Source organism: Lampris incognitus, chromosome 10, assembly GCF_029633865.1.
Source record: "Lampris incognitus isolate fLamInc1 chromosome 10, fLamInc1.hap2, whole genome shotgun sequence".
Classification (NCBI taxonomy): Eukaryota; Metazoa; Chordata; class Actinopteri; order Lampriformes; family Lampridae; genus Lampris; species Lampris incognitus.
In genome coordinates this window covers 55,630,644-55,655,577 of record NC_079220.1, presented here as the reverse complement: position 1 = coordinate 55,655,577, position 24,934 = coordinate 55,630,644, and the positions used below count along the sequence as shown (strand labels likewise).

The 24,934-nt window shown below is 43.7% G+C and overlaps 2 protein-coding genes across 5 annotated transcripts; one reads left to right on the top strand and one right to left on the bottom strand.

Moving 5' to 3' along the window:
• Positions 1-1,867: 1,867 nt before the first annotated feature.
• On the bottom strand, positions 1,868-10,618 carry c10h17orf75 (chromosome 10 C17orf75 homolog). 2 transcript variants are annotated; one of them, XM_056287884.1, is made up of 10 exons: positions 10,319-10,618; positions 9,770-9,844; positions 9,080-9,205; positions 8,732-8,860; positions 8,452-8,512; positions 6,146-6,265; positions 4,373-4,437; positions 2,481-2,620; positions 2,242-2,345; positions 1,868-2,095 (listed from the first exon to the last, which is right to left on the bottom strand). In XM_056287884.1, exons 1-10 carry the CDS (start codon positions 10,459-10,461, stop codon positions 1,877-1,879), a joined length of 1,182 nt encoding a protein of 393 aa, XP_056143859.1. In that variant the 5' UTR covers positions 10,462-10,618; the 3' UTR covers positions 1,868-1,876. The 2 variants fall into 2 exon arrangements, with proteins under 2 accessions (XP_056143859.1, XP_056143860.1); XM_056287885.1 differs by lacking the exon at positions 9,770-9,844.
• A 116-nt stretch (positions 10,619-10,734) lies between these two features.
• LOC130119408 (BUB3-interacting and GLEBS motif-containing protein ZNF207-like) lies at positions 10,735-18,668 on the top strand. Of its 3 annotated transcripts, none has more exons than XM_056287896.1 (11): positions 10,735-11,011; positions 12,317-12,443; positions 12,572-12,710; positions 12,819-13,001; positions 13,120-13,195; positions 13,295-13,365; positions 13,458-13,618; positions 13,850-13,948; positions 14,662-14,889; positions 15,163-15,304; positions 16,211-18,668. In XM_056287896.1, the coding sequence occupies exons 1-11, from the start codon at positions 10,971-10,973 to the stop codon at positions 16,372-16,374; spliced, it is 1,431 nt and encodes a 476-aa protein (XP_056143871.1). In that variant the 5' UTR covers positions 10,735-10,970; the 3' UTR covers positions 16,375-18,668. The 3 variants fall into 3 exon arrangements, with proteins under 3 accessions (XP_056143871.1, XP_056143870.1, XP_056143869.1); XM_056287895.1 differs by lacking the exon at positions 13,850-13,948 and having other exon boundaries at positions 10,743-11,011; positions 16,211-16,398; positions 16,660-18,668; XM_056287894.1 differs by lacking the exon at positions 13,850-13,948 and having other exon boundaries at positions 10,744-11,011.
• Positions 18,669-24,934: the final 6,266 nt, after the last annotated feature.

Here is a 24,934-nt window from a genome sequence, read left to right as displayed (position 1 = left end):
ACCACCAACATCGATATTGCTTTATCACATACTTTGGACTGGTTTTGTGGCCCTGGTAGTGTGCATTAACAAAAACAAAAACATTTTATTCTCAGACAAGAAATGATTCATTATCGCATACTATCCCTTATGATATTCCGATGCATGATGATAAAAACACGCAACATACAAATGCCAAATTTATGGTAGACGCAACCAGTATTGTTTTCCTTTTTGTAGCTACTCCACTCTTTTTTGTGTGGTTAAAAACTCCACGCAACCTCTAAATAAAGCTTACTAAATCCAGTCATAAATTGTCTTCATATGGCACAGTGATGGATGATGGGCATCTGTTTTTACCAGGGATTATTGGGCTGGTGAAGGTTGTGAAGATAATGTATGTAAACAATTATACTTTGCATACACCTGATATACACAAATTACACAATACCTACAGCACTGCATTCCCACAGAGAGATTAAATAGATATGTCACTTGACAAAGATAGCAGTTCTTATATAACAAAAAAAAGTAGTGTGTTGAAATGAAAGCAATAGCCAAAAGTGATTTGTGCATTCTTAAAACATATTTCTCTTCATAACAAAGATTAAAATCAAATCATATACAAAAAGCAAACTCTAAATAAGGCAAAAGAAAATCTATCAATAATTCTGTTGTTTAAAACTAAAGCTTGGATAAATTAGAAAGCCACTTTATTTTGTCATTGTATTGTTAGAACGAACTGTATTCTTGATATGAATTTGTCTTCTGCATGTAACCCATCCTATTGTATAGGAGCAGTGGGCAGCTGCAGCGCCTGGGGACCAACTCCAGTTCTTTTTTCCATTGCCTTGCTCAGGGGCCCAGGCAGGAGTATTAACCCTAACATGCATGTCTTTTTGATGGTGGGAGGAAACCGGACCACCCAGAGGTAACCCACGCAGACACGAGGAGAACATGCAAACTCCACACAGAAAGGACCTGGGACGGCCTGGGGTTCGAACCCTTGGCCCTCTTGCTGTGAGGCAACAGTGCTAACCACTTGGCCACTATGCCGCCCCATAGATTGCAACTATTGTCAGTTTAGCAAAAAAATAACAACTGTTTTCAACCCATGACATATATGAATTGTCTCTCTGCCTGCTGTCCAGTGACTGCTGGGATAGGCTCCAGCATCCCCGTGACCTTAATTAGGATAAGCAGCTTGGACAATGGATGAATGGACATATATGATGTCTTTTTGGTTTGCAGTGTTCATACTTATTCCAAGCACTTGGTCATTCAGCACTATAAATAGATACGCAATGCTGAGGAAATGTGCTAGAAACAGTAACAATTATCATATTAACTAAAAGACGATGCTTCAGTTGGTTGGACACTCTTACGCTAAATCAAAGGCCTTCAAAATTGTTGCTGATCTTAGCATTGGATTCAAAGAGGTGTCTCTGTGAGAATGTGTCTAACAAAAATGAAAAAAAATAGAAGTTCTTTTTCAGTTATAGGGAAAATACATGACAAATATTCAATTTGTAGGACCATTACTCAAGTAAAGTTTCTGAATTTATAAACTATGTCCAAGAACCCAAAAAGAGCAAATTGGTATAAAGTAGCCTAGCTTTGATACATAGGTTTACGTTTTCTTCAGCATCCCTACCTATCACCACCATCCTGGCTAGGCTGTACTGTTATAAACAAGTGTACTAATTTCATGGTTTCATTCACATCCATAATAACAGGAAAATTCAGATCATACAATTTTACATGTCAAACTGACAGTTAAAGTTACTTGGGAAATAAGGGGTTGATTCGACAATCTTATCAGCCAGTGCTAAAGTGTACTGCCATTTTGCTGTCAGCTGGTACACACTTTCAAACTGTGGCCAGCAATGTTAAGGGATCAAACCTGGGGGGCCTGGGTTTGTTCCCTGAGGAACTCCTCCAAGACAGTAATGATGCTGCAGGCCTCAGGCAGGTCACTGTGCTCAGCCCTTGCATTTTTCAGCAAGACATCCCCATTGCCACAGCCCTGCAGGAACTGACAGCAGCGGAATAGAGCATAGTGACTCATCTCCGCCTGTCGTATAAAGCGCTTCAGGCTGTTCATGTCCTGGATGGCCTGGAGAGTAAGATTAAAAGTGGAAAGTGATGGCAAAAGCCAGCTAAGATAAAAGTGAAAAGTTTATATCATACACAGTATGATACACAGTAAAATATAAGTAACTTGTCTTTTAAAAGAAGTCAAAAGTCAATATGTGTTCCCACCTTGAGTTTGAAGTTCTCGAGGATCTGTCTGAGCAAGAAAGGATTACATCGCTCTGCTGCGTTTAGGAAGGCCTGAATCCAGTCGTCACAGAAACGGTTACTGACTGCAGACATACAACGTGTGTTAAGACTAATAGGCTTTGTGAAATTTGTAGAATGAATAAATTATTTTCCGTTATTCATCTCAGGCACATGCAATTATCAGAATCTATGAATTTGTGCCTCTGAGTACTGCTTACCAGTGTTGGAGAGTGTGGGTGGGCTGGTGGAGCAGTCTATGATCACGTCAGTGCGTATGTCCTCGGAGATGGCTTTACACAGTGAAGCCGTTGTAGTATCCTGCTGAGACAGACCCTGCAAGCTGGCTGCTTTGATGAACCTAACATTAAACAAGAATGTAAAACTGACCTCCAGTGACATACATATGCATATGTACACCGATCAGCCAAAACATTAAAACCACTGACAGGTGAGTGAATAACATTGATTATTAAGGGGTGGGATATATTAGGCAGCAAGTGAACAGTCAGTTCTTGAAGTTGGTGTGTTGGAAGCAAGAAAAATGGGCAAGCGTAAGGATCTGATCAACTTTGACAAGGGCCACATTGTGATGGCTAGACGACTGAGTCAGAGCATCTCCAAACAGCAGGTCTTGTGGAGTGTCCCCAGCATACATTGGCTAATACCTACCAAAAGTGGTCCAAGGAAGGACAACCCCTGGCCTGGTGACAGGGTCATGGACGCCTGAGGCGCATGGTCTAGTCCCACAGAAGAGCTACTGTAGCTCAAATTGCTGAAAAAGTTAATGCTGGCTTTGACAGACAGGTGTCAGAAGATGTAGTCCCTGGGTTACGAACGAGGTCTGTTTTTGAGTCTGTTCTTAAGTCGAGTTTGTATGCAAGTTGGAACACTTACATACAGTTCACATGGTGACGACGGCGCGGCGTTGTTCTCCCTCAGGCTGAAAAAACCGCCTAAAACGTGCAGTGTTTTGAGCGTCACGCAAAGTAGTCTGTCCGTTCGTTAGTACGAACCATTGTGTGTAACTCGATTAAAAAAAAAGAAGTCTTTATGAAGGTCGGTTTGTACGTAAGGGCGTTCATAAATCAGGCGTTCATAACCTGGGGGCTACCTGTACATTGCAGCTTGCTGTGTATGGGGCTGCTTAGCCACAGACTAGTCAAAGTGCCTGTGCTGACTCCTGTCCACTGCCAAAAGCTCCTAAAATGGGCATGTGAGCATCAGAACTGGACTGTGGCACAATGGAAGAAGATGGCCTGGTCTGATGAATCACGTTTTCTTTTACATCATATGGATGGCTGGGTGCATGTGCGCCGTTTAGCTGGGGAAGAGATGGCACGAGGACTGGGCAATGTTCTGCGGGGAAAGCTTTGGTCCTGGCATTCATGTGGATGTTACTTTGAACCATACCACCTACCTAAACATCGTTGCAGACCAGGTTCACCCCTTCATGGCAACGGTATTCCCTGATGGCAGTTGCCTCTTTCAGCAGGATAATGTGCCCAGCCACACTGCAAAAATTGTTCAGGAATGGATTGAAGAACACGACAGAGAGTTCAGGGTGTTGCCTTGGCCTCCAAACTCCCCAGATCGCAATCCAATCGAGCATCTGTGGGATGTGCTGGAAAAACAAGTCTGATCTATGGAGGCTCCACCTCGCAACTTACAGGACTAAAAGGATCTGCTGCTAACATCTTGGTGCCAGATACCACAGGACACCTTCAGAGGTGTTGTGGAGTCCGTGCCTCGACGGGTCAGAGCGGTTTTGGGGGCACGAGGGGGACCTGCACAATATTAGGTAGGTGGTTTTAATGTTTTGGCTGATCGGTGTAACATATAGAGCTAACCTAATCTCACATGCACTTTGACAGTCACAGCTACTGCTCTTGTTTTACGTAGAGCAACAAGTTTTATGTATTCAGATATGAGGAAAACTGAGTAGGAGACACAGGAGAGAACGTTACTGATGAAATCCCAAACCAGAGAATGTACACTTTGACTCGAGAGGCTGTGATAATGATTGCTTGCGTATCTTCGAGCCAAGGGATACTGCTCTTTCAGTCATTTTAGGACTTAAAATAGCATTGCCATTACAGGTGTGTAAACTCACCTGGCCACATCAGCCTTTGTCCTCGCATCAGAATTGATGACCTCTATGTGCGTATGACTCAGAGCCTGAATGAAAAAAATGCTGTCAAGCATCTCTCTGCACTGTTTAGTTTTGGAAAATTGTTATCTCTTGCACACAAGTTGAATCTGAGTGACACTGAAAAAAGTAATCTGTATCAAAGTATGCACAAGAGATTTTTTATTCCTGTGAGTTGCTAAACAAAATGTACCTTGTGGTGGAATTGACAGAAAAGTTGGAAAGTTTCAGTTATTTGAACTTTGTTTCAGCAACAAAGAGGTTGCTAAAAAGACAAGACTAAGTAATAAAAACCTAGTATATGGCTGGCCCTTGCATGGTCAATGTTCGAAATTGTGGCCAAGTTGTTAGAGGGATAGTCAGTGGTAGTGTCTATAATGTGAATTCCTGGATGTTAAAAGTTCATCTGTAATTTTCTGTTATGATCACATGACATGGTTAAGCTACATTTAAGTTAAAAAAAAGTTTATAAATACAGTTGCAAGAACAATACTTTCCAATCATATCTTGGGATGTTTGACTTGAAAGAGAACTTAATTTAATTGTAAGTATACCTATTCTAATTATAGGTTAACTCCCCCTCCTCTTTCATCCGTTTCTATCTGCGGATGTCTCGTTTTTCTAAGACTCACTGTGTTGACCGGCAAATTCACAAAGAATGGATTGCAGCTGCTGAAAGCACCATGAATTGCGTATCACTTGCAACCGTTATCCGATTTACAAAAGATATCACAGCGCAAATACACCCATAAAGTTTTGCGGGCTGAGTGCAATTTGCCCTTGTTTTGCATCTGATTGCAATTATCCATGTGGCAAAGTATAAGTGGTGGCTTTGTGCCAAGAACACAGTAGGCAGGTTCAATGTCCTCCTTGATATCATCAAGTATCTGCCTGAACCTGTATCTGCGAATGGTTTCGGTCTCAGTTAAATCAAAAAGTGATATCCTCCTTTGAATTATCCACTCACGAGCACGCCCAGCATGACGACGCCTTCGTCTCGCTCCAGTCACTGCAGCCATGGTCACTGGAAAGTCTGGGCGTCAGTTATCACCAACTCTCTGAAGACACCAATAACTGTCACTAACTGCATGTGGCTATTAGCACTGGTGTTTGTGAATTGGACTTTTTTCTTTCAACGAGGCTCATTTGCACATCAATAGGCCAATTTTGTGCCAAATGTATGCATATTAACTAATTTAAATATGTGCAAACGGCACCGTAGCACCGAGATGCTATTTGCTTGGCAGTGCAGTTAGGGGTGTGTTTTACCCTTTGTGGGTGCTTTGGGAATTACACGGTTTCTTTTTGTCTTATTTGTGCAGGTTTAGTGGCCGTAAAAGCCACGCAATCCTTTTATGAATCCGCCAGTGCGTGTTTTGTCAGACTGATTGTTATTTAGGGTGCTTTAACTGTGCACCCTCCCTCACATACATCTTGGCGCTCCGCCGACCAATCATGTAACTTCAGTGATGTTGCTGGTCACCTGATCCAGCGGCCCAATCCTGTCAAACTGACCACTCAGAGTGTAGGGTATGCACATCCAAAAAACTCTTACAGGTGCTGGATCAAAAACCCAACTTAAAGGCAAGAATTAGACAAAAGATCCACACACCGTGCTAATGGTTCCCAGCAACTGTAAGTGAGGAACGTTTCAATCTAACAGAGATCAAAACATGATCAGTCAGTCAGTCAGGTCATGGTTAACATGGAATATACTTATGCAGAAAGGTGACTTACAGCATGTAGCAGGAAGCTGATGCTACCTTGGACCAGCTGAATGACCCGATAAATGTGCATCACTGACTCCTCGTACCAGCGACTAAGATAGGGACGCACTTCAGTCTCCAGGTTCTGTAACTGGTACACACACAAATAATGCTATGTAAACATCATAAACATAAAACATAAAAACTATTCACCCCCTTCAAGTCAGTATTTATTAGCGCTGCACCTTTGGCAGCAATTACAGCCTGTGTGGATAGGTCTCTATCAGCTTTGCACATCTGGACCCTGCAATTTTTCTCCATTCTTCTTTGCTAAACTACCTAAGCTCTGTCAGGTTGCATGGTGATAGTGAGTGAACAGCTTTTTTCAAGTCCAGCCACAAATTCTAAATTGGATTGAGGTCTGAACTCTGACTTCGCCACTCCAGGAAATGAACATTGTTGTTTTTAAACTATTCATGTGCAACTTTGGCTGTATGCTTGGGGTCACTGTCTTGCTGGAAAACATCTTCCCCCAAATCGCAGTTCTCTTGCAGACTGCATCAGGTTTTCCTTTAGAATTTCCCTGTATTTTACTTCATTCATTTTATCTTCTACCTTCACAAGCCTTCCAGGGCCTGCTGCAGAGAAACATCCCCACAGGATGATGCTGCCGTCACCATGCTTCAGGGTGGGGCTGGTGCATTTGTGATGATGTGTGGTGTTTGATTTACGTCAAACACAGTGTCTAGTCTGATGGCCAAAAAGCTCAATTTTGGTCTCATCAGACTATAGAACCTTCTTCCACCTGACTTTGGTCTCCCACATGCCTTCGGGGAAACTCTAGCTGAGATTTCACGTGAGTTTTTTTCAACAGTAGTTTTCTCTTTACCACGCTCCCATAAAGCTGCAACTGGTGAAGAACCCAGTCAACAGTTGTTGTATGCACAGTTGCTCCCATTTCAGCCAATGAGGCTTGCAACTCCTTCAGAGGAATCATAGGTCTGTTGGTGGCCTCCATTGCTAGTTCCTCTTCTTGCACAGTCACTCAGTTTTTACAGATTTACAGTTATGCCATGTTCTCTCCATGTCTTAATAATTGATTTAACTCTTCTCCTGGATCGCTACCTTGTCATGGTGGAGAAGCTTGCATGTACCAATGATCCCAAAAGCTATGCCGTCCGGAGCTTGGCTCCTGGTAGGGTCACCCAAGGTGGATTGGTCAAGGGGGAGGTTCCAGACGAAGCGCGATCCAACAAAGACCTCAACGGCGGAACTAGCAGAAGATGTCTTCAGGTCACAATGAGTCAAGGCAGCAGAAGGCTGCAACAGAGGGTGGTCCCCAATCATCTTGGTTCTCCATGCCGTTGGACTATGGCCACCCCTTCAAGGACTGTGTGGTGGCTGCAGGTGCATCTGCCACTCCACATAAAAAACTGTCACACGCAGACATCCTCCCATTTTGTGGCTCCAGGATGAGCCCGTACAGCCACCTGAGGACCCAGAGGGAACCAGAAGGGAGGACGGTCATACCTGACAATGAGTGACCGCTGATGATGATGATAATTAATTGATTCAACTGTATTCCAAGGAATATTCAGTGACTTGGAAATTTTCTTGTATCCATTCCCCGACTTATGCTTTTCAATAATGTTTTTGCAGATTTGCTTGGTTTTTGCCAGGATACTAATTCACCAGATATTGGACCTTCCAGATACAGGTGTATTCAAATCACAATCACTTGAAACACATTGACAGCATACAGGTTATTTCCATGTAACTAATTTTGTGATTTCTAAAACCAATTGGCTGCACCAGGTATGATGTAGGTGAGTCACATTAAAGGTGATTAATACTTATGCAATCAATTATTTTGTGTTTTACATTTGTAATTAATTTATATCACTTTGTAGAGATGTATTCACTTTGACACGAGTCTTTCTGTTGATCAGTGTCAAAAAAGCCAAGTTAAATCCACTGTGATTCAATGTTGTAAAACAAAACAAAAACTTTCCAAGGGGGTGAATACTTTTTATAAGCACTGTGTATACACAGATAAAGTGTATATACAGTCTACACACACCCTTTAAAATGTCAGGTTTTTGTGACGTAAAAAAAGGAAGTCAAGATAAATCATGTCAGCACTTTTCCCACTTTTTTTTTTAAACTGCAATCTATAAAAATAAAGTGAAAAATAATCAGACATATTTTAGGGAAGTAAAGAAAAATACAAAACTTATAATAACCTGGTTGCATAAGTGTGCACATCCCTAAATGAATCACTACTGTAGATACACAGACAGACAGACAGACAGATTTGATGGATAAAGGTTCTCGTACTTCTGGAGTGTGTAGACTGTTCTGCAGGCCTTGGACATACTTATCCAGCTCTAGTCTGAATGTGTATTGAGTCAAGGAATAGAAAAAGGTGTTTACTGCTCTATCGACAGTTAGCATTTTGTAAATGTAATACAACACAGTGAAAAAAGCTCAGTATAGCCAAGAATAAAATGTATGATAGAACAACTGATGCTTGTTACATAGCTTGACATCTTTTTACATGTGTTCAACCTCACAGATGGATAATACCACATAAAATAATACCACCAATAAAGGATATAAATTGAGTCCTTTCTCTGAGCCCCCCATAAAGCAGATGACATATCCATTTCCATCACCATCAGGTTGCTCTGGGGACTTCTCCTGCTCCAAGAGACAGCAGTAGCAACCTACTGCCTGCTCTGGGACACTGGACAGAGTAAACAAAACATTGTTTTTGAATCTCTTAAATAATGTGGTTGCTTTAGAACCTGATTTTTTTTATAGCTTTAACTGATGGTGTGTATATTCCAATGGTAGCTCAAGTACCAGGTCATTTAATAAATATCTTTCTTTTAAGTATTTTGTGTAATATGAGTGGGGTTGTAAAGTGTTTTTGAGTACTTTACATTGTATAAGAGAGGATCACCTTAGCTCCACAGTGGCAATGTTCCCCATTCCACCTAACAAGGCTCCTTTACTTAGCCTCCTGGAGATGTAGCAGCGCAGCTCGGGCTCCGCCTCTAACGGCAGACTACTGTCCACCAGGGTCAGACTGTGGGCAGGACAAAGAGAGTTATCATAGCAATAGGAAGACAGCAGGTTTGATGAGGAAATAGCCATTCAAGCCAGCGGAGAAAAGATGGAAGAAGCCGATGATCATAGGCACCCACACAAGACCACAATAGAATGACAATAGGTTTCTCTAGTTGAAAAACCTATTGCTGAGTCACACAGCCTATAACAAATCCTTACCCTTGTATTTCTAACATCAGAAAGTCATTCAAAGAACATGTTTCAGCGTTACTCTTAACCTATCTATTGTGACATTCAGAGGCCTTTCAGTCATTTCATTCCTGATCTTTCACCAGAGTTCTCTATTATGAGGGTCATAGAAGAGCCCCTTAGGGATGGGATAGGCCTTAAGGCAATGCAACTCAGTGCTGTCAGTTGTCAATGCAGTGAAATGAAATCAGAACACAACCAGTGAAGAAACATTGATTCCATGTTGATTGGATTCCAGTGGCAGCCCCATGGATAAATCAATGCGAAACATTGAAAACCACAGATGAACAACCACTGAAAGCAAGGAGAAGTAGTCGGATGGCTCCTTGGTTACCTAAAGTCATCCTGACTGGTTGTAGAGTCTGTTCTTCTCTGGTTCCATGCCACATTTTCCCCAGTGGTCTCAGACCTAGGGCAATTGACAGTTAACTCATCTTCTGAATAATATTGGAATGCAAATGTGGTTTTGCGTAAATTACTGCCCTTAGCAGTTCGGGAACAAGAGACCAGGATATCTGCAAAAAAACGCTTTTAGGAGAGAGCATCGTACTGACACAGTGGCACGTGGGAAATGGTTCTCCCACGGGCATTTAATACTTGGACATTTACTGCATAAAATGCTGCGAGATGTGAATACTGGGACGACAAATAGGTCGCTATTGAATGCAAATAAAGACTCGTATCAGTACCACGTAAACCAGTGCGGTGAATAGCAGAACAACACAAAAACAACTATTTGTGCACTTTTTCATTGTAGAGAAGAGATGACACCCGACCAATCACCCATGGTTTAGTTCAACGACACCCTTGACGTGGGCATCGTTTGGGGAACTGAAATCAACCTGTATGCTGAGAATTCAGCATTACCAACGCAAACGGTTACCTGGTTCCTTGATATAGATAGATAGTGTAGTAGCAGCTCAGCTGAGTTTTCTGGCTGTATCCTGCGATCTCCTCACTGTCAAAGTCATCCCTCTCATCCACATCAATGGAGTCTTGGAAGGATGACGTCTGCGAGGTAAACATGTTTTCTACTCTTGCAGGCGAGCTTAAATGGGAGGTGGACGGTGTCGCGTTTATCTCTGATCTGACCTTGTGTACGTTAGGATCTACGACTCAGACGGGCGAAGTAAATAAACCGTACACACAGACGGGGTTGACATGTACCCGTTCAGGACGCAGCCTGACGGTATGACGTCAGCGGTACGTTGGCATGGCTGTCCGACTACGCTCCACACACCGCGTTCATTGGTTCCACACGGACGCGCGTTCGAATAGGTGTGGACGTTGGCTAAGTCGTTTATTGTCAAAATATTTACCCTCGAAAGGTTGCGCTAAGAATTTATGATTTTTAAAATTTTTTTATTTATCTGTGTTTACAAAACCACTACGACGAACCGCCGGCAAAAATATGGAGACTACGTCAGCGCCATGCCGCAAGGGGTTGTCGGACGTTGGAGGAGCGACGACGCCATTTTCAGTTGCGCCGTGTTGTGTCGCCGTGGCCGCGGGCTCCGACTGGCAGTAAAGAAAACATGGGCAGGAAGAAGAAAAAGCAAATGAAACCTTGGTGCTGGTATCCTTTTAATACTCGCGGCGTCATTTTAGGAATACTGTGGTGAGGCTCTGTGGTGAGATAACGTTGCGTTAGCCAACCCTAGGTAACAGCCGTCCCCCCCCCCCCCGCTTAGCTTAGCCTAGCCTAGCCAAAGTTAGCTAACTGTCGCTTAGCCTGGCCCGAGGCTGGCGTCGATTAACGCTCGCCCCCCCTGGCAGGCTCCCAGCTCACTGCCTCGCAGGGATTTTTATGTCTTTACTGGGAGTAATTGCTGTGAAGATTTTATTTTTATTCATTAAATTCTCACCGTTATTGTGTTTTTTTTTAATTTGAAACATGTTTGGTGCAGTGGTGATGGACAGGTTGACGGACAAGATCAGGCAGGAGTCTCCATGGACGATGATGTTCGCGGATGACATTGTGATCTGTAGCGAGAGTAGGGTGCAGGTTGAGGAGAGCCTGGAGAGGTGGAGGTATGCACTGGAGAGAAGAGGAATGAAAGTCAGTAGGAGCAAGACGGAATACCTATGCGTGAATGAGAGGGAGGACAGTGGAATGGTCAGGATGCAAGGAGTGGAGGTGACAAAGGCATTTGAGTTTAAATACTTGGGGTCAACTGTCCAAAGTAACGGGGAGTGCAGTAGAGAGGTGAAAAAGAGAGTGCAGGCAGGTTGGAGTGGGTGGAGAAGTGTGTCAGGAGTGATTTGCGACAGAAGGGTATCAGCAAGAGTTAAAGGGAAAGTTTACAAGATGGTTGTGAGACCAGCTATGTTATATGGTTTGGAGACAGTGGCACTGACGAAAAGGCAGGAGGAGGAGCTGGAGGTGGCAGAGTTGAAGATGCTAAGATTTTCACGGGGAGTAACGAAGAAGGACAGGATTAGGAACGATTATATTAGAGGGACCGCTCAGGTTGGACGGTTTGGAGACAAAGCAAGAGAGGCAAGATTGAGATGGCTTGGAGATGTGTGGAGGAGAGATGCTGAGTATATTGGGAGAAGGATGCTGAATATGGAGCTGACAGGGAAGAGGAGAAGAGGAAGGCCAAAGAGGAGGTTTATGGATGTGGTGAGGGAAGACATGCAGGTGGCTGGTGTGACAGAGGAAGATGCAGAAGACAGGAAGAGATGGAAACGGATGATCCGCTGTGGCGACCCCTAACGGGAGCAGCCAAAAGTAGTAGTAGTAGATTTGAAACATGTTTGGTGCATGTTTTAGCATGTGTTTTCTTCTTTCTTTGCAGGTTTAAAGAAATGTCTGAATATGCTCATTTCCCCGTTTAATTTTGCAAAGGGTGAACCGTTTCCTCAACTGTGAATATAGGTATTGCAACAGAGATTTTGACGATGAAAAGATTCTCATTCAGCATCAGAAGGCAAAACACTTCAAGTGTCACATCTGCCATAAAAAGTTGTACACCGGGCCTGGCCTTGCAATCCACTGCATGCAGGTAAGGGAAACTCATCCCTCAACCACGACGTAGAAATGACTCGTTTAATTTCGTTGTATTACTTGGACATTTATCCCAGGTCATTGCCAGCTGATCACGTTACTTACATTGATCAAATATTTTTTCAGGTTCATAAAGAAACCATTGATGGGGTTCCCAATGCAATACCTGGTAGAACAGACATTGAATTAGAAATCTATGGCATGGAGGGTATTCCAGAGAAAGACATGGAGGAAAGGAGAAGAGTATTGGAGCAGAAAACCCAAGGTATTACTAAAATCAGAGTGCCTTATTTGACGTGTTCATTTTTGGCAGCAGACCCCTATTCAGATCACCTTTATTCTTAATGCCAATTAGTGCCGTTTTATTTCTCAGAGTCACAGAAAAAGAAACAGAACCAAGATGATTCAGATGAGTATGATGAAGATGAGGAGCCTGGCCCCTCCTTCCAACAGCCTGCTGCTGCCCAGCCTCAGGCAGGCTACATGCCCCCAATGACCCAGCCTGGCATACCCCCTGGGAATGTTGCTCCTGGTGTGCCACCTGGCAGCTACTCAGGTAAAGGACATTTATGTTTTGACCTAAATCTGTCTTGTTTATGGGAAATACACACAGGTCTCAGGGACTTAAACCCACGGATGTCACTTTTTGCAAATTAGTTGTTTCTTTGTCACAGGAATGCCCCCAATGATGCCAGGTGTGCCCCCTATGATGCCAGGGATGCCCCCTGTAATGCCAGGAATGCCACCAGGGTATGTGCATGATATTTAAAATTTTTGACAGTGATGTTTGGAATTTGTCAATATCCCATCTTGAATTTTCTAAGTGACTATTCCCCTTCACACCTTTAGTATGATGCCAATGGGTGGGATGATGCCTCCAGGTCCAGGGATGCCCCCAATGATGCCAGGAATGCCACCAGGTACCCACTGCGCTCAAGGGTTTGATTTCAAAGTATAGTAAAAATGCAAATTTCATATGTTGGCTAACTTGTCTCTGCATTTCGACTATCAGGGATCCCCCCTCCAGTGGGCCACCGTCCGGGCATGACACATGTGGCTCAGGGTCCCCCCACAGTAGGGCCAACCATGCTGACTCGACCTGCCATACCTGTAGCCACTGCCCCTTCTTCCCAGCCTGCTGTCACCAAACCCCTTTTCCCTAGTGCTGGACAGGTACTGTGACATTGAAAACTCTTACATTGTAAGCCTTCCTTCATTCCATCATCAGAAAACACGAAACAACCAAAAGGAAAAAGAAAAAAAAACCTCCTCTGCTCTCCTTTTAATATTTTAGAAATTTCCCATTAACCCACAGGGTGATTTTAAAAAAGAAATTACCAGGTAATTCTTTTCACTGCAGGATATTTTTACCATTCTATTCTTTACTCTTTTCCTGTGCTACAGATGGGGAATCGGGTTGCGAGCCCAAGTACAAGTGCGGGCTCATCGAGTGTAGACTCTCAGCCCGCCTCCACTAAAGCTCTGTTCTCTAGCACATCACAAGTACGAAGCTGTCTGCCTGCCCCACTCTGATAAAGTACAGCTTTACAATTGGCATGCACCCAATTGTATATAGTTTGCTTGTAGATAGGTAGGGCAGACTGGATATCTTATTTCTGTTTACTTTTGTGTGACACAATTATTTTATTTTTTTTAGGTTTTATTTTTGCTAAAAGGTGTTTAGAAAAGTTAGTGTTTCTGCAAATCATTGTTTAGTGGTCACCAAGAGGTGACATCCAAATAGCTTTGTGTGTAGAAATGACTTGTGAAAGGATTTGTTCCCCTATTATTTGCCTTTCCCCCCTTTACCACAAATCTGCATTATTAAAACAACATAAAGTACGTAAGTGATTTCTCACATTTGGACCAAAACAATCATATTTTTTAGTTGATTGTTCTTCTTTTGCAGATTTGTAAAGTGGGTTAATGATTTCTCACTTGGTATAGGACAATAGAACACAGCATGTTTTTTGTTTTTTCTTCTTTCCTTGCAGGTTTAAAGAAATGTCTGACTATGCTCATACTTTTATCAAGTTGCTCTCTTACCCATGCAAAAACAGCGATACATAAACTGATATACAGCTAATGTCATCACACAGTCATGACAGCAATTTTAAAGTATGATCAACAAGATTCTTTTCCTCTTTTTTTAAAGATCATTGTCTTTATTTGCCCATTCTCTCTGTCTAATGTCCATTTCCACTCTCCCTTCTCAGAGCCAGCAGACAGTGTCAGGGACCCCCCACCCAACCCCGTCTACTTCCTCTGACCCCGCCAAACCCACATTCCCAGCTTATACCCAGGCCACTGTCTCAGTGGCCAGTCCCAATGCCAGCAGCACCACTGTCTCCAAGCCTCCCTCTACTGTGACCAGTAAGCCTGCAACCCTCACCATCTCCAGTGCAACCAGTAAGTTGATCCACCCTGATGAGGATATCTCACTGGTGAGTACCCCAGCGTGAATGGTCTCTCTATTTTCTACAGTAAGTGGCAATTTGTGTCCAGAGCTAGTCTGTGGTGTTAGTAAAGCCATACGTCTCTTATTTTGTCACTTTTATGCTACAGGATGAGTACATGATTTATGCAGTATGAAATTCAATTCCTTAAATCTCTTTGGTTTGGTGATGTTTTTTTTTTTTTTTTGGTATAACACTGTTGACTTTTGCTTCGGTTGTCTAATTTGTCCTGCTTCTTTTTGCTCTCTCTGTATCTTGTAGGAAGAGTTGCGTGCTCAACTGCCCAGGTACCAGCGGAATGTTCCCTGCCAAGGCCAGCCTGCTGTTCCTTCTCCACCAGTTGGTCCCATGGGGGGCGGTATGATGAGTCCTCAACAGCCTGGCATAAGGCATCCCATGCCTGGTGTGTACTTTCTACCTCTGCTTTTTTGTGCTATGTTCATTGATGTGCTATGTGTTAACAATCCCACCTCCCGCACGGGCAAAAATAGAAAAAAAAAATTTTTTTTAATTTCTGTATGTTTAAAAAATCAAAACAAAAAGAGGAACTGTCACACCATCACAACCCTGGTCTCCACTTGTCTCTGCCAAACTATTGCAGACATTTTCTTACTGAAGGAACAAAGAATGTGGTTTTGCCAAACATTACACAATAAAATTAGGTGTGATATTTTTTTATGTTGTAAACATATATCTGTGAGGAGAAGGGAGTGGAGAAGATAGTGACTAGTGCTGCACGATTAATCTAATCGCAATCGTAATGCCAGCCTGTGCAATTATATAACTGCAAAAGGCTATGATTTAATTAAATAATAAAATGTATGTGTGTGGATGTCTGTTTGTGTGCAGTCTGCATATCTACGCCCATAATTTAAGAGATGACCAGTCATCCTCTGTTTAGGCAGTGAAGCGTGTGCAGTCTATGGTCACATGACTATCCGGTGTGCAAACCAGGTGGAAATGGATGCCAAAGAGCAGGCTGACGGGTGGCCAAAAAAAAAACGGCCTCTGTTATATGGTGATATTTTGGATTCAAGCTCAGTGCAAAACATGCCAAATGAAAGTCGCTACATCATGCAGCAACAAGACAAATTTGTATCAGCACCTTAAACAAGCAAGTAGACTCGTGATACCATTGTTTAATACAACTGCAATTGCAAATTGCAATATTGTCCACTATAATCGCAATAATGACTGTCACCAAATTATGCAGCCCTAGTTTTAGCCATTCAATTTTGTATTTGTACAGTAAGACTTTTTTTGTTTTCTTTTAAATGAATTAAACGCTGTCTAACCCATGTCTTCTCAGGCCAGTACAGTGCTCCACCCCAGGGAATGCCAGGCTTCATGCCAGGGGCGATGCCTCCATATGGGCAGGGTCCCCCAATGGTTCCCCCAGGGTATCAAGGAGCCCCACCACGGCCACCCATGGGCATGAGACCCCCTGTTATGTCTCCTGGAACCCGCTACTGAAGCCCGCTCTACTCTCTACTATAGGTTTGGACACTCCACCCTTTTCTTAATGTCCTCAACTGCTAGTAGACAAACCAGTATTGGTAACATAGTACAACAATGTACTGTACATTCTACTCGCAATATGAGGAAGAGACACTGAATAAACGGCAAACAAAAGAAATCTATAGAAGCATCCCACAGCGCATGGGACACAATATTTACACTGTACCTATTGGAGACTATGAACTATTGTTGCAAACCATCCTTGTCCTGTGGTTTTTTTTTTCCTTATGTTTCATTTAGGTGTGTAGAAGTGTAGTAGATATGGTTCGTAGTGTTGTGAAGGCGCTGGAGTTACATGAGCAGTACCCACCTTTTATCAAGGCAAGTTTTTGTGAATCCATTATTGTTTTAAGCAAAGTGGTGAGGCCTTCACAGCACATTTAGGTGCTGTTGGACTTTGTGTCCCCAACTTTGTTTGGTGAGGGCTTCAGATAATTGTATAGTCATTCACCGTTTTGTGTTACGTTCCACGATATTTTATTACGTAACTGCTTCCCAAACCACAGATATATCAAATGCATACAATTACCGAATGAATTTGTTTATGTAATGTTGTAAAACTGTATTGTAATAAAATGTGCCGCAATTTTAAGACTCTTCTTTGCGGGACGTTGTGGGAAAGAGACCCCTCAGAGCAGGTTTGTACTCAGTCATGTATGATGGACCTTGTGATTGTGGTGGTTGGTTTGTTGTGGCCCAAGGGTCAACTGGGCAAACCAAACCTTCATGCAAGTTGTATCAACTCTTTTGTTGGGCTGAAGTTAAAAAAAAAGAGGATGGTTTTGTTTGTTTTTGTTTTTTGTTTTTGCATAATTTCAGGATTTTAAGATGTTCTATTGCATTATTATTATTATTGAATGTTGTGTTTTTGTTTTAAATTGAACTACATGGCATTGGGGATACTTGCTTCTAATGTGTTGAGTGTATTGCATAGCTACGAAGGTCTCAGGGTACCAGAAGCTACAGTGCTAAAACCAAGATTTCTCTTCTCCCTGTAGCTATGCCATGGGGGACTGGCTGAGGCCCTGTCTCAGTGTAGCCCTGTTTCAGCCTGAGGCAAGTCTCACCATTTTCTGTCTTTTCATTCATAACCAGGGGCCCTCACAGCTTACAAGCTGTTGGATCTCAACATCCCCAAACTTGCAGCAAGTTTGGTGAAGGCCCTTGTGTGTGTTGTTGCGTGTAGGCACCATTTTCTTCCAGCATGTTAGCTGATGTAAAATGAACATTTTCTTGCTATGCCATTGTGTCATTGAACTTGTGTCCTTCATTTCAAAAATCTGTTTTCATTAATAGCTCTTAATTAAGTTAAACACCTTCGTAGACCATAGCTAGGCCTGTATTCTGAGTTAGTTCTCGAAACGACTTCTTCAGTGTCAAATAATTTTGTTGAATTCCCACATAAGAGCACTACATCAGCAGCCTGCCATCTCCAGCCAGAAAGTCATTGTATGTATTTTGGGAGGCATTTCCCTGTAAAATTAGACCCTATACTCTTGTTAATTGGTTTTGCCACCTAATCCTGTCTGTTTTGTCAGCTTTCCTCACTTGGTCATTTGCATTTAACTACTTAGATGAAGGGGAATTCCTGCCAGTAACAGGTTAGTTACAGCTGTAAGTACCACTGCTTTTTGCACACATAATTTGAAGAATTGGAAGGATTGTGAAGAACGTCATGTGTGGAACCTTTTGGGAAATATTTCAAAAGTGAACTGCAGCTCATTTGAAAAACACTTCATGTTGTAATGGTAATCCAGTCATTTAGACTGCCTTTAAGCCAAACTCCACTGGTAAGTACATACATAGTGATAGCTCCATCAAGAACATTTCAAGCGACGCTGTGTAACTCCACTTAACCTCATTCTGTGTAATGTCACAAGGATTATATGGCTTCCTAAATGCTTCGCAGTGACGTACCTGGTATCACGAATGAGCTCCAAACCAACGCTGTAGAACTGCTGAAGATTTAACTCCTGTGAAAAGATGTTGAACGTGAATGCTGACATGCTGTGTTGTGTTGTTGTTCTTGAGGGTAGGACTAACATGTTGTTACCCGGGAGGTGTTTCATAACAGGAAGAGATTGGGTGGGAAAACTCGAACATTCATAATCAAAAGTAATAAGCAAGGATTGGCTCTGCTGTTTAGCCACATGTAATTAGGACACCTTTCTCATTCTGGATTTATTTGTGGTGTTCTGCCTCCTTAAGTCTGAATCTTTATTGAACTCTGAATAAACCATTTAAAATGTTCCAGGCATGTTTCTTCTTTTCTAAATCTATGAAGAAAATGTTTTATTCAAGAACGAGTTGAGAGATGCAAAGAACAGATTGCAAAACTGAAGAGCAATAAAAACCAACTTCCATTCTCACGAGGTGAAATGTGCCACTTTTGTTACACAGGCACACTGAAGGAGATGCATAGGATATTTGGATAAGACGGCTTCTGATTCTTGCACTTATCCAATGTATAGTCAGTCCTCATGCTTGGCTAGCTGCACTGTTTTGACCTAATATTGCTGAAGGTACCATTTGCGCCCCTTACCGGGGCATCACACTGCTCAGCCTCCCTGGGAAAGTCGACTCTAGGGTGCTGGAAAGGAGGCTCTGGCCGATAGTTGATCCTCGGATCCAGGAGGAACAACGCGGATTCCGTCCTGGCCTTGGAACAAGGGCCCAACTCTTCACCCATGCGGAAGTGCTGCCTACGACTGCTTATAAACACAAAATACTTATAAACACATAGAAACTAGTTTTAAACACAGACTGATTATAAACACAAAAACCAGTTATAAACATACAAACTGCTTATAAACATATAAACTAGTTGTAAACTTTCTTATAAACACAAACTAGTTTTAAACATAACTGTCTCCTGCCTAGCAGCCACCAAATCCCTATTAACTCATAAAAGCAGCGCGTGTCCATATAAGGGGTTAGAGGCCCTGAGTGAGTAGGTTTAGAGACCCTGAGTGAGTAGGTTTAGAGACCCTTGGGAATAAAAAAAAAAGGAAAAAAACGGAGGTCCCCATAAAAGCAGCGCTCACTGGTTTATGATATGTGCTGTGTTTTAACGGCAAGTGTGAATGTTTGATATTTTGCACGATTAAAAAGTGTGTTGTTTGATAAAACTGCGTAAGGGTGGTAGAAACTCAGTAGTGTCTCAGAGAGGAAGGAGGCAGTGTCTCAGTGAGAAAGAATCAGCAGTGGAAACCTAACTGGTGTCAACGTAAACTGCCTGATGAGACTCACTGATTGGGTCGGTTGCTCGGGACGTATGTGCCATACAAACTGACTGTCTACTGAACTCTTCTCTGATTGGGTCGGTTGCTTGGGACGTATAGTGCATCCGGAAAGTATTCACACCCCTTCACTTTCCCCACATTTTGTTATGTTACAGCCTTATTCCAAAATGGATTAAATTCCTTTTTTTTCTCATCAATCTACACACAATACCCCATAATGACGAAGTGAAAAAGGTTTTGTAGATATTTTTGCAAATTTATTAAAAATAAAAAACTGAAATATTGCATGTACATAAGTATTCACACCCTTTACTCAGTACTTGGTTGAGGCACCCTTGGCAGCGATTACAGCCTCAAGTCTTCTGGGGTATGAAGCTACAAGCTTGGCACACCTATATTTGGGGTATTTCTCCGATTCTTCTCTGCAGATCCTCTCGAGCTCTGGAAGGTTAGATGGGGAGCGTCGCTGCACAGCTATTTTCAGGTCTTTCCAGAGATGTTCAATGGGGTTCAGGTCTGGGCTCTGGCTGGGCCACTCAAGGACATTCACAGACTTGTCCTGAGGCCACTCCTTCGTTGTCTTGGCTGTGTGCTTAGGGTCGTTGTCGTGTTGAAAGGTAAACCTTCGCCCCAGTCTGAGGTCCTGATTGCTCTGGAGCAGGTTTTCATCAAGGATCTCTCTGTACTTTGCTCCATTCATCTTTCCCTCGATCCTGACTAGTCTCCCAGTTCCTGCCGCTGAAGAGCATCCCCACAGCATGATGCTGCCACCACCATGCTTCACTGTAGGGATGGTATTAGCAAGGTGATGAGAGGTGCCTGGTTTCCTCCAGACGTGACGTTTGGCATTCAGGCCAAAGAGTTCAATCTTGGTTTCATCAGACCAGAGAATCTTGTTTCTCATGGTCTGAGAGTCCTTTAGGTGCTTTCTGGCAAACTCCAAGCGGGCTGTCTTGTGCCTTTTACTGAGCAGAGGCTTCCGTCTGGCCACTCTACCATAAAGTCCTGATTGGTGGAGTGCTGCAGAGATGGTTGTCCTTCTGGAAGGTTCTCCCATCTCCACAGAGGAACGCTGGAGCTATGTCAGAGTGACCATCGGGTTCTTGGTCACCTCCCTGACCAAGGCCCTTCTCCCCCGATTGCTCAGTTTGGCTGGGCGGCCAGCTCTAGGAAGAGTCCTGGTGGATCCAAACTTCTTCCATTTACGAATGATGGAGACCACTGTGCTCTTCGGGACCTTCAAAGCTGTAGAAATGTCTTTGTACCCTTCCCCAGATCTGTGCCTCGATACAATCCTGTCTTGGAGGTCCACAGACAATTCTTTTGACTTTATGGCTTGGTTTCTGCTCTGACATGCACTGCCAACAGTGGGACCTTATATAGACAGGTGTGTGCCTTTCCAAATCATGTCCAGTAGATTGAATTTACTAGAGGTGGACTCCAAGATGTAGAAACATCTCAAGGATGATCAGTGGAATCAGGATGAACCTGAACTCAATTTTGAGTGTCATAGCAAAGGGTGTGAATACTTATGTACATGCAATATTTCAGTTTTTATTTTTAATAAATTTGCAAAAATTTCTACAAAACCTTTTTCACTTTGTCATTATGGGGTATTGCGTGTAGATTGATGAGGGAAAAAAAGGAATTTAGTCCATTTTGGAATAAGGCTGTAACATAACAACATGTGGGGAAAGTGAAGGGGTGTGAATACTTTCCGGATGCACTGTATGTGCCATACAAACTGACTGGCTACTGAAGTCTTCTCTGATTGGGTCGGTTGCTCGGGACGTATGTGCCATACAAACTGACTGGCTACTGAAGTCTTCTCTGATTGGGTCGGTTGCTCGGGACGTATGTGCCATACAAACTGACTGGCTACTGAAGTCTTCTCTGATTGGGTCGGTTGCTCGGGACGTATGTGCCATACAAACTGACTGGCTACTGAACTCTTCTCTGATTGGGTCGGTTGCTCGGGACGTATGTGCCATACAAACTGACTGGCTACTGAAGTCTTCTCTGATTGGGTCGGTTGCCCGGGACGTATGTGCCATACAAACTGACTGGCTACTGAACTCTTCTCTGATTGGGTCGGTTGCTCGGGACGTATGTGCCATACAAACTGACTGGCTACTGAACTCTTCTCTGATTGGGTCGGTTTCTCGGGACGTATGTGCCATACAAACTGACTGGCTACTGAACTCTTCTCTGATTGGGTCGGTTGCTTGGGACGTATGTGCCATACAAACTGACTGGCTACTGAACTCTTCTCTGATTGGGTCGGTTGCTTGGGACGTATGTGCCATACAAACTGACTGGCTACTGAACTCTTCTCTGATTGGGTCGGTTGTTCGGGACGTATGTGCCATACAAACTGACTGGCTACTGAACTCTTCTCTGACTGGGTCGGTTGCTCGGGACACAAGTGCCATACAAACCAGAGGGCTACTGGGGGGGGACAGATAAAACACAATGGAAGGGGAATCCTACAGGGAGTGTGAAGAATACGGAGGTTGCCCTCCCAATGCTATGTTGACCATTAAGCAACAATGGGAAAGAACCAGGAGTCAAATGTTTGCAGGGCTCCTTAAGAACAAGCGGGACACCAAGATTGGGGTGTATGACAGTATATGGAAAGACTTACAAACACAGGGTAAGGTCCCCAAAGAGGAGGAAAGGAAGAGATTGATATTATACCTAGGGAAGGCAGAAAAACAAGCTAAAAAGAAAGCAGATGAGCACTGGAAGGCGGAAAAAGTGTCCACGTTAGTCAAAAGAAAATGGAAGAAAGACGGAGAGGAAAATGAGCAGAGAAGAGCCCACTTACACAACATGACCTTAGCTTGCATGGCAGTAGAAATGAATCAAAAACACTCAGAAATAATCAAAGAAAAAGATAAAGGAAATGCAAAGACAGAAGCATCGGCGCCAATATATCCCAAAATACCCGGAATACAACCCCCTCCTTATCCCACACCGCAAATGCCACTCGTGCGTGAGGAAGAAGGAGTAATGAAAATGACAGCAATAGGAAAGGAGTACAGAGAGATTAGGGAGACGTTAGAGGAAGTAGTAACAAGGAGAATATCAGAGGTGGAGGACCTGGTGAGGGAGGCAGAGCGCAGGATGCAGGAAGCCAGAGAAGTGAATAGGAAAATACATGAGCAGATGAGCAGACAGGAAGAGATAAATCAGGCAAGAAACTCACCCACGACAGTATCAGAAACATCCTCCACCCCAAACGGGGGAGGAGCAGGACAGGGGAGGATACAGAGTCAGGGGGTTGAAACAATGGATGGGTTCCAGGAGAGACAGCTCAGAGAGATAAGAGAGGAAGTAATTAGGGCAGAAGGTCCCGAGGAGAGATTGGGGGCAGGTACGGAGGCAGGGGGTGTGAAGAGTAATGAGGGAGACGAAGACACATACCAGGTCACAATTACAGGGGCACTAACCAGGCACAGCCAGACTCATATAGCGCCCTGTGCTGACCACAGGCATAGACACCAGCTTAGGGACAGAGAAAAGATACAACCACCCGCTAGATACCATCAACTGCCACTGATATATAAAGGACCCCAAACGGGGGATGTGTATCAACCATTCTCATTCACAGACATGAATTGCATCCTGGATAAAATGCCCCCTCCCACTGAGGGAGGAGGGCCCTGGATGGAGAAATTTTGCCAACACACATTGGGATATAAATTAGCTATGGGAGATTGGAGAGCATTATTGGGAAAACAACTAGCTATGTGGGAAATACAGCAGATTGAGGCTGCGGCAGGCACTAGTTATCTACCAGATTCAGAACCATTTACCAGTGAAGCCACAGCTGTGGGAAGGGGCAATGAGGGATAAATTCCCCATTCCTCCCGGAGCAATGCATTCACTGACCTTTTCCATGAAAGACGGAGAAGACATGTCAGCATTTTTAGGCAGATGCAAAGGCATATGGACGGACACCGCAGGAAGCCATCCAGGTTCAGGACAGTTACAGACCACACTGTTTAGAAAAGCTGTTATGGCTGGAATGCCCAAAACAGTACAAGATGCCATGGAGGGCAATCCAGACATCCCAGGCTGCTCTACTGAGCAATGGGAAACACATCTGATGCATCATATGAAAAGACACAAGGCTACACAGGATGAGGTTAGACAGAGCACAGAGTCAGCCCAGGTGCAGCTCCTAAAGCTCCAATTGGATGAGGCAAGGAAAAAGGTAAATGATGCTAAAAAGACAAACCAAAAGGTAGCCAATCAGATGGTTCAACAGCCGCCACCACAAAACTACACCCCAAATTTGTACCCAGTGCCTGAATGGGTGTCTAGTTCCCCTTATGGGGGCAGGCTTGTCAGAGTAACAGGAGGTATGAGAGGAGGAGGGAGGGGTCGCGGAGGACCCAGAAGTAAGCCACTTACATGCTTTGGATGTGGCCAGCTTGGGCACTGGAGCAGGGAGTGTCCCATGCTGTGGGGACCCAGGGGAGGTCAAGGTCCAGTCAGCAACAGGGGTGGTTATGTGCAGCCCCCGGTCCGAGGGCAGCCATCAGTTATGGTTCCACTTCATCAAGACCCTCATGCAGCAACAGCTCCACCGCAGGGACAGTATCCCCAGACCATGCAGGGTGGTCAGGGGGATGAGTACTGAAGGGGCCCGGGAACTCAAGGGCAGCTGGGGCTGGCAGAACCCTACCTGCAAATAAGGGTAATGGACATGGATCTGCATTTCCTAGTTGACACAGGTGCAAGGTTTTCCACTATCACGTGCGCCATGTCTCGGTCCAACCTTTCATCCTCCAGCGTCCAGCTAGTAGGGTTCTCGGGTAAACCAGAAAATCTGCCGTTGACGACACCTCTGACTACCACGGTGGCAGGACAGACTTTTTTACATCAATACATTTCATCACCAGCGTGCCCAGTCAATTTGATGGGACGGGATGTGTTGGTGAGGTGCGGGGCATCAGTCATGTGTGGGCCAGAGGGACTGGTAGTGACTTTTCCCAATGGGTATTCTGTGAACTGCTCTCTGTCAATGATCCAGTCCAGCTCTCAAATGTTGTTGTCAGCTGATGTTTCACCCACGGCTGAAGGACTCTGGGCAGATACAGTGCTGCTTGAAAGTTTGTGAACCCTCCAGACATGGTCACTGTTTTTGTAAAAACATTAAAATAAGCTTATTACACATAGATCCAAATCCCAATTTGTAAAGCACACCTTCCAAATAATGGACACACACACAAAAAGAGATATATTTTCATTATTTAATTCAACAA